Source organism: Seriola dumerili, unplaced genomic scaffold, assembly GCF_002260705.1.
Source record: "Seriola dumerili isolate Sdu_G_001 unplaced genomic scaffold, Sdu_1.0 BDQW01000043.1, whole genome shotgun sequence".
In the NCBI taxonomy this organism is placed as follows: domain Eukaryota; kingdom Metazoa; phylum Chordata; class Actinopteri; order Carangiformes; family Carangidae; genus Seriola; species Seriola dumerili.
In genome coordinates, this window is record NW_019174298.1 from 3429930 (window position 1) to 3443233 (window position 13304).

The 13304-nt window shown below is 41.8% G+C and overlaps 1 protein-coding gene across 1 annotated transcript in view; it reads right to left on the reverse strand.

The window, feature by feature from the left end:
• The window catches only part of samd10 (sterile alpha motif domain containing 10), a 49663-nt gene that overhangs the window by 26301 nt on the left and 10058 nt on the right, over positions 1 to 13304 (reverse strand). The window contains exon 2 of the mRNA XM_022739232.1: positions 2300 to 2484. Within this exon, the coding sequence (XP_022594953.1) occupies positions 2300 to 2484 (185 nt within the window). The remainder of the gene's footprint in view (positions 1 to 2299; positions 2485 to 13304) is intronic.

Genomic DNA, 13304 nt, shown 5'->3' on the forward strand with positions numbered 1-13304 from the left:
CACAAACAGCAATCCACACATTACACACACACACGTGCACACCCATAAACACAAATGCTTAAAATTACAGATACAGGAATGGACCCTGAAAAATGTTATGAATGCACACACACACACACACACACACACACACACACACCAGAGAGAACTGGACCGCTCTCCCATTTGTTGAATAATGCATAAAGAGGCTTGTTGCTACAATGAAACGATAAGCCTTACTTCTCATGGTATAGAGGAGGTTTAATTATCCAGTCTCTGTGTAATCACATGGAAACAGCTTCCCACTCGCCTTTTATTAAGCCTTTTGTAGCTGTTATAGCTGAGGGGGCACTCTTTTATGAATTATTGAACAATCTTGCACTGCATATGTACGTCTTACAGCATCACAGTAGCAAACTTTCTTAAAGGCAGTGGGGGAGACTAAAAAACTGACCTCCACTGGTATATCTGCTCTCTTTCATGTGAGGAGTTTGGGATCCAGGAAGGAGGCTGTTGTGTCATGTACTGTTTTAGGTCAAACACAGACAGAATACCTTAAAATAGATCTTTTTTTTTTCTCCCCTCTTTGTTTTGCCTCTCTCTGGTGCTGCACAGATGGGGTTCCATTTTGCACGAGAGCGATGTGTGGAAGTAAATGATGCTCCGGCTGCTTACATTATACTGCTGAGACACTGAGCCACCAAGCAGACATTCCTCACCACCCAGTCAGTACTGAAGTGACTTTCATATCTGGTGTTTGTATCTGTCAGTTCTGTTAAAGCTGCTGCAAAGCATTGGGGCGGGCATGAATCTGTGGAATAAATGAGACTTTTAGACACAGGAGAGACAGTATAAACTGCTAATTTCTCAGTCTATTTTCTGTGCGGCGTGTGCTCCCTTGGACTGTATGAGCACAGTTACATCACAAGCCATGAGGTAACCACTCCTCTGTTATGTAACCAGTTTCTCTCTGGTGGTATCTACCACGGGCTCAGGTGAGACCAGCCAACATCATGTACAAGATAAAACTATTAGACTTTCTGTTTCCACTGAGATTTGGCAGCCAGGGATGCAGCACTGATGTTCTCTCTTGTCTCTCTGATGCTTACAGATTATCTGCCAGAGTGCATATGTGGCTTTTTTCTCACCCAGGTTAGGACAGCTTCATTGCACCCATCTTTCTCTCACGTACTGTAGTTACAGACGCTACTTTGAAAACACAAAGCTTTTACGAACTACTGGTTTTTTGAATTCACACCGGACGATATTAAATTACAACAATACAGCTCCCCACAAGGGAAATAATGTTTTCTTAAAACAGTTCACACTTCTTCATTAAAATATTTAATCCAACACTGCGATGTTATTTAATACAAAGCTGTACCGTAATATTAATCATAACATATTACAACATAAAAAAAAGTTTTGAAATATTGAGACACAGCTGGTCACTCTATCTATATACATCTTAATGTCCAGAATTAAAATAAATGAATAATATCCTTCATATAATTTTCAAATCACACCTCTCAATAGTGAACCTTTAATAGTTCAGCTTGTACCTTATAGCATTTTAGTAACTGTCGCCTCGCATCTGTTTGCCTCTTTTGTGTTAGAGAAGGTGTTATACATCTTCATATATATATCGTCGTGTATCTTCATCGTGTGCTGTTTCATCCCGAGGGACAGAAAAATGTTTTGATTTCCTTGAACGTCTCTAAAATGTTGATGACAAATAAAATAAACAAAAATGCTAAAAGCTATGAATATGAAAAAACACGGCATCCGTTCTTTCATACATATCACTTCCACTGACAAATTGTGCCTTAAAATGACAAAAATAAACCACTAAAAATACTAGCTGAATGTGGAATTGGCTGAACCGACTCTAAGCTATACTGCAAAATGTGATTAGAGTGGAAAAATCTTAAAATATTTCTTTTTTTTTGATTTTGGTAAAATAAATAAATAAATAAACAAATAAACCATGCATTCTTTTCCCTAAAGTGCTGTGATTGCCCGGTGGCTGGAATTCATTCCTTTTGAAAAATCCAAATCAGCTACAGATTATGCACAAACCATTTCACCGCAGATTGCTTCACCAGTGAAACCAAGTATGAGTTTGGGCCTCAGAAGCTTTCTTTCTCTTTCATGTTTGTCATGGTCCAACCTTCCCAATTCTGAGCTATTGCCTGAAACGACTTATTTTAGCTGTCTGTAATCTTCTCTCGTAAGAGAAAACACATATGAAAGTCATTCCCATGCAGTGAACACACTCCTCCACACTGCTTCTGATCCTGTTGTGCGGACGTCTTTATACCTGGATGCCCTCTGTGCCGGGCTGCTGCAGGAGCTTGACGGTGCGTGTGTGTGCTGTCTTCTGGCCGCGGCCGTCGTGCCAGGTCAGGTTGCTGCCTCCGGCGCGTCGTGGCAGCTGGTAGCTTAGCTCCTCAGCAGACACTGTGTGCTCCAAGGAGGCACGGCAAAAACTGAAGCTGGACGCCGCTGAGAGGAGAGAAAAGCAAAGAGGCAAGCAGAGGGGGAAGAATGAACACTGATAAGCACTCACTTTGTATTGTCATTGTTTAAGGGGTTTGCAAACACATTATCTATGAACTGAGGAACAGGAACACCAAAAAACAACAAAATAAATGATTGATAATCCTCAAAGAGCTTAACAGGCTGCATTCACTCCAGATTACACGCTCTGTGTACTGACTGAGCTACAAACAGATGGCTGTTTTGGTGATGGTGGTGGGCAGCAGTGCTACTCCACTGTGATCTCCAATTATGCTGAGTGCATATTCACAGAGGCCGCGCACGGTTTTTGGAATTGTGTCTCTCTTGCTAGATTAGTCCTTGATTATTTAAATCCTGCATCATGAATATTTGATTTTTTTTTTCTTCTTTCCTCTCTGTGTCTATCCATCCCTCCTTTCCTCCCTGGACTGAGTGTTAGATGTGAGCAAGCAAAGCAAGAAAAGTAGTCAATGCAGGGTCAGAGTACAGTTCCGTAACAGCCGCGCAGCATCTTCTGCAGTTGACATCGCGAGGAAAACAGGCTACTGTACTTTGTCGTCTGTGGCAATGGATTTATTTAAAGGGGGACAAATACAGTTGTCCCCCTCACCTGCTAATTAGTCATGTGAATGATAAAAGAGGATATGACTGCACGCCAGAGGAGACAGAGAGGAGACAGTGGAAGGGAGCAGAAAAAGGCCAAGGGAATGAATAATAGAAGTGAAAATGAGAAAGAGACACTTAAGAAACCTGGCTATTATCTGCTTTCTGCAGTGACCTGATTTTTCATGTAAGTAATGTAAACAAGAAACCTATTCCTTGTGGATTAAGAGAAACCTGGTTAACGCACTTGAGATATTTGGAATACAATGGTTAATGCTAGCTTTTTAACTTGTGTAATGTGAGTTCAGACATCTTTACTGCCAAAATATTTAAATCTCAAGTCCAACCAAAACTGACACTAAAATAAATAAGTAACAGTTACACTCAAAAGCTCTTTCTCAAAGGCTTTCCATGTTAAAACACTGCAAAGTTGCAGCATGACGCACTGCAAACACACTTTCAATTACAGTATTCTATGGTATTATCACTGGTTCAAAACAACACTAGAGAAGAAATCAGATTACCAACAAGCTGCAAGTAAACGCAGGGTTGCAGGGCATATGAAGTCATGAGTGTATAACCTCTTTATTTTCGTGTGTATGTGAACGCAGTCATTGAGACGGAGACAGAATTGCTGATGATAGAGCTAAAAGTGGAACAAGGCATAGTAAATGTCATATTCATTTCTTTTTAATATGAAAAAAGCCTCTTTCAAAGGGAACAATGTCAGAACGTTCTTTGAGTAAAGCCTCATTTCATCTCCCACGAATGACGAATGAATTTCTTTTCCTCCTACCTCATTGGGGACCAGATTTTACAAATGAGAGATTAGATTTATTTGAACTCAGTGTGTAAAGTTATATAAGGTCTTTCCAGTGTGTTCATCCGTTTGTCCATGGTATGTTTCTTCTTTCTTCAGGTGATTTTTCAACCTGTGACTATGACCTATATTCCCATACCACTTACTACAAAAGAGGTGACAAAAACGTATTCTGTCAAAAAAACAAGACTAGGTCAAAACTTCAGTTTTCCTGCAGCTGGGAAACCAGGGAGGCAAGGTGACTGCCTGTAACAGGAGGTTTTGCCTAAGCGCACAGTTGGCACAGATACACAGTCCAGCCATATACTAGGTTTAGACCTAGCCTTGTTTGAAAAAAGGTCTGTCCATAACGCATGGACATTTGCGATTACAGGGGATGGCGCTGCTGTTGTGGTCCAACCAAAGATGGAAGTAAAAACAAAACAAAACTAGAATTACTGCCTCAGGGTTGTAAAAAAAAATGTCATCACTCCATCAGTTTCTCCAATTAGACATTTGTGTTAAATTGTGCCATAATTAACATATGAATTTTTGATATGGCTAAAAACGTGTTTTGTGATGTCACAGTGACCTTGACCTTAGACCTTTGACCATCAAATTGTAATCAGTTCATCGTTGAGTTCAAGTGGACATTTGTACCAAATTTGAAGAAATTCCCTAAAGGTGTTTCTGAGATATCGTGTTCACAAGAATAAGATGGACATACATGCAACAGACAACCCAAAAACATTATGCCTCCAGCTCTTGGCTGTCGCTGCCGCGGAGGCATAACAAGTACGACCTGTCATTCCTTCCACATACAAGAGAGAACAAGCCTTCCCATTTTAGAAATGCCCAGCAGACCACTGGGACCTGCTGTATGACAGCAAAGGCTTGTGGGAAACATCTGGTTGCAGATGAGAGGAGAGGTAAAAATAAAAACACTTCTTTCAACCCAACTCAGTGGTCTGATCAAGTGAGCACCGGTCGTGGTGGAGGAATGAAAAAGAGGGTGGAGATGAAAGAGAAGAAAGGCCTGTCAGGAACCACTGATGTGTGACCTGTTCTGCCTCTCTACCCTCGTATACATCTTTCTCTCTAACCTCTCACGCCTGGTGCTTCACTACTGCTTTCCTCATGTCTATATGTTGCTGCTTTTGTATCTTATACAGCACCATCCTTCTTATTTCCTCTCTTTTCTCTCTCTCTCTCTCTCTCAGTGTTTCTCTGTCTCTTCCTGGTTGTCAGGTCATCGGGATAAACTAGGCCCAACCCTGATGTAATTACTGCCAGTCAGACTGAGGGGGAGGAGACAGGAGGAAGAAACGTGGGAAGCTAAGCGCCTTGCAGCCCTAAAGACCTGCCAATCTCGCAGAAAGAGACAAGAGAAAGCCCAAAAGCAAGAGCAAGACAGACAAGACAGAGATGGGGAGGGGGAGCGGTGCTGTAAATTAGCTCTTGATCCATGCAAACTGACAGTAAACTGATCAAACTGTATCGAGGTAAAAGAGTTCAGGGATGAGGCGGGGAGGCGCATTAATAGACCACGATAGACTACGTTTCACAAGCTGTTAAAGACGGAGCTTTCCAATAATTAGACAGGGACCACCCAACACTTTATAGACATCACTTTTAAAATGAAGAAGTGTAGTGTCATGATTTAAAAGTTCCACTGAAATCTCAATCTCTGCCACGTCGCCGGACCTTGCCACCTCCAGCAGTCATAAAACGAAGACAAAGCGCTCATTCCGCGCGCTTTAATGGACTCGGCCAGCTTAACCTCCTGGCACAGGATATGGCTCAGAATTTAGAATAAGCCAAAAGCGATTAACTATCCATAGATTCCTACTGACGTCTTTTTTGAAATGACATTGCAACGCATACTTCTGCTGGTGGCTTTAAGAAGCACAAAGCTTCAAGAAAATGTAAATGCAGTATATTGTAATCACACTGACTGAAAGGATTTAGCTGTGCTAAAGCTCACTGTCCTTAAATGGATCTTTGAATCTTACCATTCAGCAGAGGGGGTTATCTGTCACCTTTCCTTGTCTGTCTGAACATGCATTTGATCAGCCTGGACAACCGCCAAATCTCCTCTGTCCTATTTATCACTAACTGCTGTTGTATTATCTCTCGCTGCCCTTGCCGGTGACTTTTATCACTTCCATTCGAGGGAGGGGAGAGAAGACAAGGGATGATGGAGGGTGGATGGAAAGTGTAAAAGCATGATATGTATCATCTGAGTTACAGTCGGTGGATGAAAAAGAATTCCAGCGATGGAGTGCATTTTTAAACTCTCAGGAAACTAACTTCAGGTTCACATCAAAAGAAAAAAAGGTGGGAGGAAAGCGAGAGAATTGTTGGTGGTAGAGGTGTCACCATCAAGGGCAAAGTATCAGACAGGTGTTTGTGTCAGTGTGTGTGTGTGTGTGTGTGTGTGTGTGTGTGTGTGTGTGTGTGTGTGTGTTTGTGTGTGTGTGCAGAGGGTAGATAGGTCAATATGACTCAGCCCAATGAAGTGTAACCTCATATCACTTCCTCTTGACTGACTAGCATATCTGCGGTGCAGAGTGGCTGCTAAACCTCAGAGGTATCTCGTTCTGAAAAGGTAATTAAGCCGTTAGGTACGGCACCCTGGAAGGTCGTTCCAAGCCAAATCCCACAGTCCATTAACATGGCATCACTGGACATTACTCATTTAACTCCAAAAGTGAGCATCAAAATTAGTCAGTGTGCACTATTTTGCTGTGTAGGCTTTTTGTAGAAGTTTGATCTTTGCGTAACCTTTGCATCAACTTCAGAGCCGCATGTGTGTGTGTTCTCCTCATCCCCTCATGAGGAAAGTGCTCTGGTCTAATCCACCTTCAGGCAACACATACGTAGAGGGTGCCGTGGTGTATTTCAGCGGCATGATATTAGCATCAACTCCCTCCCTATACCGACCACCTCTTATTCGACTCACAGATAAAATTTCTATTTGCAGCGCGAGTTTTATATGAAAGAGGAAAGAAAAAAAAAATCATTCATTCTCATTCCTCTGTAATCTGCAAGAGGGTGAAACTTCATCATGCAGATTTCATGCCTCAGTAATGTACCTTAAACCTGGAGTCCAAATATAGCATCAAACAAGCCAATGCTGCCAGCTCCACCAACACATCTACCAGTGATCCAGATTTGTCGGTGCTGTAGTATGTTGGGGGTAAAGCAAAGGGCTATTTACAACTCTTCCACTCCACCAGACCTGGTCTCAACCTCAGGAATGAGCCATGAAATTACTCCATTTTGAAAGAGCAAGGGGGGGGGGACAAATTTGGTTGCAGCTTTAAAAATAAATATAAAACCCAGGACCCCAGGGTTTTACCCATGATGCATTGCAGTCTATTATCCACTCTGACATGAGACATTGTCGCAGAGGCTGGGGCTGAGGTTTACCTTTCACAAACTATCAGTGTCATGGGAATGTGCAGATAGGGAAATGGGAGTAAACAATGGACATCCACAATGCAGGCTGATTGAAGATAACAACACACCAACTCTCATCAGGACACAGATGAGGGAAACGCCAACTGAAATCTGTGTGTATGTGATTGTGTGCGTTGGCGAATACCGGCATGCTCATGCATACGTGAATGTGACTGGCGATGCCAGTATGAGGACTCGCATATATCCACACATCTGTGTAATCCCTGTCTGCTTTTGTTTAGGATAGTGGATCCGTGGATAAAGCTGCAAAGAGGCTGTATGTTTGCGAGCCATGTGGACGGAAGCTGAATTCTGGATTCAGACTGCAGGGCAATTATGGCTCCCAACGCACCGTGTAGCCCAGAACACAGGTGGAGTTGGCATTTCTTTTATGATTCTGATAGTCACAGGGGAAGTCCGACTGCACCCCGAGAGCACAAAGCAGAGAACAACAAAGGCTGGTATGAAAAATGCCAGGCCGACCTTGGCTTCCTCTCTTTGGGCAGTGCTATGACAAAAAAAAAAAAAAAATCTGAAGGTGCAGCATTGAGGACAGGATGACTTTTATTCTCTTACTCTCCACCCTGGTCCCTACAGCACTTCCACAGAGACAGACAGAACTATTGATTATCCATCACCGTGTCAGGGAACATACAATTACAGATCACTTTAGATAAAACACACACACAAACACACACACACACACACACACACACACACACACACACACACACACACACACACACACACAGAGACAGCAACGCACACAGACACAGTCCACCTAACTCTTCCACCCGAGGCCACTGGTTGTCATATCCACTCCTGCTCAAAGGAACTCACACAAAAGGAGGAAAAGGAAGAATGACGGAGAAGAAGAGATGGGATACAGAGGTCTGACATGGTCATGCCCTCTTAAGAGGATGAAGGAATGAAACCCAGGATAAATGTAGGAACAAAGAGATGGAGAAATAAGTAGGATGATGAGTCACAAAAGAGAGAATAGCTGAAAAATGATGCTTCAGAGTAGAACATTAATATTAATTGCATCAGGTAATGGAGAATGAGTGCGATGCTGAGGACAAGAGTTTATGGAGATCATGTGATTCTGTTATTTTCTCCCCTTCACAGCCAAGTCCCTCATGATGATTCAGGACAGATTACATCTCAGTGACAATCGGTAATTCAGAGCGAATGTCAGAGGAGGACGGAGGAGGAAGAGGAAGAGAGGAGGAGGAGGAGAGGGACGAGGTCACGTAATAGGATGTGAGGTTTTGATCAGGCTTGATCTAACTAGGGAACAGACAAGATCAATGAGTGTCTGTGCATGTGGACTAGTGACTCAGTTATCTAGTGTTCTGGTTCACGGAGTATTCCAGTTATTTGTTGTGCGTATCCTTGTTTTGAGAGACCTGTATATACTAGCTCAGGTACTAGCTGAAAATGAAAAATATAATGATAACCGCTGTAATGCTGACCTGAAATTGAAAATCTTTCTTTGTTGTCCCTTTCACTTTCCATTACAGATGGAAAAGCTAAATCCAGCAGAAGATCAAGCACCCAAACACTGAACTGTGTTCATCCTCAATGACTCAGTAGGTATGAGCTGCCGAAGAATCAAAGACAGGGGTCGCTTGTGGAGATGGACCAGAGACTTATCACATGAAGGTGCAGCTCCCTTCAGGTTTTGTGGAGCTTTTTATTTAGCTGTTTGGCCCAAAACTTCACTGTGTTGGTTCAGTCTCATCACTCTGTCGTTGAATTGTTTTTGGCTGCAGCAGGTAGTTGCTTTCAGTGAAAAATCTCTAAAACCAAACTGCATAATATCTGCTCAGCACCAAGTGACACGCAGGCACAATCAGCTTCCAGCTGGTGAACATAGTGGACCAAACTGTAGCTAAAAGACACAAATTCCAAATGAATGACAATGTTGTTCCATTGTTGGATGTATAAATAAGCAACTAACTATAATTGTTAACTGTTTACTAACAAGTTTGCATATTAACTTAAGAGACGATGAAGTGTCAGTGTTTTGTTCTTGTTTCCATTGCTCCCATGCGGCCAAAAAAAATATCATATATCATAAAAATATCATTTTATATTCATCACTAAATAAATAAAACTATCAAAGTTCATGTTGAGGAGAAAAGCGCTGTCATACACATTTTATCACATTTAAAAGTTTCAGCTAATCTGCTTTATCTAGACTGCGTGGGTGTGGTTTGACCAGAGCTGATGACAACATGAGCAAACAACTGTCTTCACATTTTGAAACAGCGCTAAACAGTGCACTGAAGTACACATGGTATCAGCCGTTTCAAACCAACATGAAGAGCAGGGACAAAACATACAACACATTCATAAGACATAAAACACATACAGAAATTTAAAAACTGGTTTTGGTTAAAGGTGAGCAAAATCTCTACTGTTTTGTATTTTTGGGAGGATTTAGAATTTATATACGGAGGACTGAAACTGCCAAAATCAAAAATAAGTAAATAAATGATTAAATAAATGAATTCATATGCCATTAAATGCCCCAAAAAATGTTATAAAATAAATACAGGTATTAATTAAGTAATAAAATGTGACATAAACTGACATTTCTTATTTAATTTGTTTCTGTATTTATTTAGCCTTTGTATGACAGTTTCTTTCATTTATAAATTTCAGATGATACTGAAATGAGGGGGCTTCTATTCAAGTGTGTCATGGGGTCAGATTTTCGCCTATTGGTTGATCGACATCAGAATGTGTAGACCGACTATACATGCCTTTCTCTCCAGACCTGAGGCTAGGCTAACAACATCGTCATCTAACATGTGAGACAACTGAGCAACTTAGCTCATCTAGCTGAATACAAGACTCAGTATGAACCCAGTACACGGCTGGACTGTGTATGGGTGTGAACCGTGGGCTTAGGGCTATGCCTCTTTTCTACATATTTAGAAACTACTACATGATTTTGTTCCAGTAATCCAGCTACTTTGACCCTGAAAACTGTGCTCCTGTCCACATAGAGAAGAACAACACAAGCTCCAGTTAGCTGCATTTGCATAATTAATTTATAGTATAATCATCACAGAGGATCTAGTAAAAACAAAGGCATGAGTGTTTTTCTTATGAAGCTTTAAGTGCCAGAGCGCTTCAAGGGCACACACTATCTGTGTTTATTTGCATGATCTTGTTTGTGAGATATTGAATTATTATTGGACAAGCCGGCCTAACTGGCCAGGTAATCAGATGATCAATCAGTCCACACACACACCCACTACACTGTTATCACTATTGTGGAAACCTTTGACGGATACATCCAAATTAGCGTGGTTAGGACTTCCAAATGGATCGAGGCATCAGTTGGGAGAGAGCACGAAATGAGGAAAATTACATTAAAAGGTCAAACAGGCAGAGCATAACTTTATGCATGTTTAAATAGTTTGAAATTCACATGGCGGTGGCATCCACAGGCAGACAGCATAAAGGTTAGGCTAAATTGTAATGGGTCTGATGGGTTGAATAATTTAATACTGTGAAAGGTCAAATGCAAGAAGTGAACTCAAACTAGTTTCTTGCTTTATTGTCTGTGTTATTGATTGAATACATTTCAGATGTAAAAAAAAAAAACAACAACTTAAGATACCATCTAAAATGTTATGATTTGCCTTTCAGACACACAATTTAAGATTTCTGACGTTTCAGTGTAATAAAAGTGAGAGAATGCTGCCACTATGATCTTCTGTTTTTGCTGAATGACAGTCATTTTCGCTGTCACATAAAAATAACACATTATCTTCAGCTTTCAAATCTCAGTGCATGCTGTGATCTAAAACGTCTTCACAGTTTGTCTGTCATGCAGACCGTCCTCCTCTGTATTATGCTGGAAAGAATCCAAAATGATGTGGGGAATGAAATGAACAGAACTTCTCAGCTTAGGCAAGATTGGCTTTTTAAATATTTAGTGTTTGTTTACAGCTGTTCCCCTGACTGGTAAAATGTTCTGCCGGAGTGGATTAACGGATGTTTGGGTACAAAATATTAAAGCTCTGAAATACTCCATTTCCATCTTAGCACAATTGCCTTAATAAAGGCCCACAGTGAATTAACAGCAGGAAGTTAGTCATTTAGAAGGTTACCACAGAAACAACGTCTGCATGCATTTCAATATCAAAATATAATCTTTTCAAGTGCAATTCAAGCCGATCATTTGGAACCACAAACTATAAGCCAGATGGTCTGCCAATGAATCCTAAAGTGACTGAAGCAATCATACAAATAGGTTTTACCATTACCTTTTTTTTTTCTTTTTTTTTCTCTAAACCAAAATCAAAGAAGCAATTTACACAAACAAAATGTGACATGCTAGCGCCTTGAATTCACAACACAAATACCTTCAGTGATAGCCTGCAAGGCCGTCCGGCAGGGATCCACCACACTTTGTCTGCTGAGCATAGAGGAACCAGCTCCTTGGATTCTGACATTATAACTCTTCACATTTGCCCACAAGCAGATGGCCGCTGTCTGCAGAGGTTAAACTTCCCAGAGTGAACCGTGTGGAGTCTGTGTTCAAGTTGGCTCTCACTCAGGCATGCACACACAGGCCCACGGTGATGAGAATGGACTGCAGTTCATTGGGATTGTCACATGTGGTCTGTAAATCGATGTGGTGCACTCACGCTGTGGCCTGGTGAGGGAATGGGATGTGGAATGGTTCAGCACTCAATACTTTATTGTGTGTCCTCAGGCCATGACTCTCATACAAGTACCCTACTTTGTTTGTGCACGTATGTCGGTGCTCGTAAACCTCTGTGACATATTAGAGAAGAAATGTCTGAGCAGTGTAGCGTGTCAAAAATAACAACCAGTCAATGGCACCAAATGTACATGTACGTACGCACACACACACACACACACACACGCTTGCACAAACAAACACAAAGGTTATTGAGCACCGAGGGGTTTGCAAACAATGAAGTGAATAAATGACCGTTGTGAGAGTGAGTTGATAATCTGCACTACACCATCCCTGCATCCACACAAAGAGACCAGGATGAGGGGATAAAAGAAGATAAAGAGGAATGAAAAGAGGAGGAAATAGGCTTATAGAATGGGCGGAGAGCTGGTGAAAAAATAAAAAAAAGAAAAGATAAAAGTTAATGCTCTACAGAGGCTGAGAGGTAAACAGATAGTGAGAAACGAGGGAAATGTGCCAATGGTTTTGAAGCTGTGATAGACAGGGAGAGAATGAAAATTGCCGACAGTTTGTAGATTCGTAAGCAGCATGAATGATGAGAAACAGCAAGTCAGTGGCGGCGGCCGTGGTGGTACTACTTGTGTCAGCCTGAAATATGACTCAAAGAAAGAAAGAAAGAGTAGAAGATGTAACGGTTGTGGCAGGGGGCCACGCGGAGAGGCTTAGGCAATACAACTGGGACAGGTGAGTGGAGAATTGCAGCAGACAGAGTCATAAACTAACTCTGCTCTACTTCCTCCACACATTCCAAAGATAATTTCAATAGGCAACAAAGGATGTGAACCAGAAACTTTGCCAGCACTCTGCTTCTTTTTAAAGTGTGAAGATTTCTTCAGCAGCTGCAGCAGCAGCAGCAGCAGCAGCAGCAGGTGTTTTCTGTTGGAGAGTGAATGGTTTATGTGCACAATACAGTCAGCCATGTTTGGGACAAGCCCTTCAGGAGCTTCCTTGTTTTCAGTCTAACAGCGAGACAAATTAGCTCACATCTGGGAGGGGGCACTCGCCCATTCTCCCTGTGTCTGTGTTCACTCCCCGCAGTCCTACCTGTCACTGAGGGTCTCAGCAGCGTGCTGTGCTGATTGGGGGTCTGTCTCTCTCAGCTTAATTGCCATGTTATCAGCTCCACTCCTGCACTGCCCAGGACTTTCAGTCAGATGGACATGCCAATTACCTCTCGCCCCACATACACACACA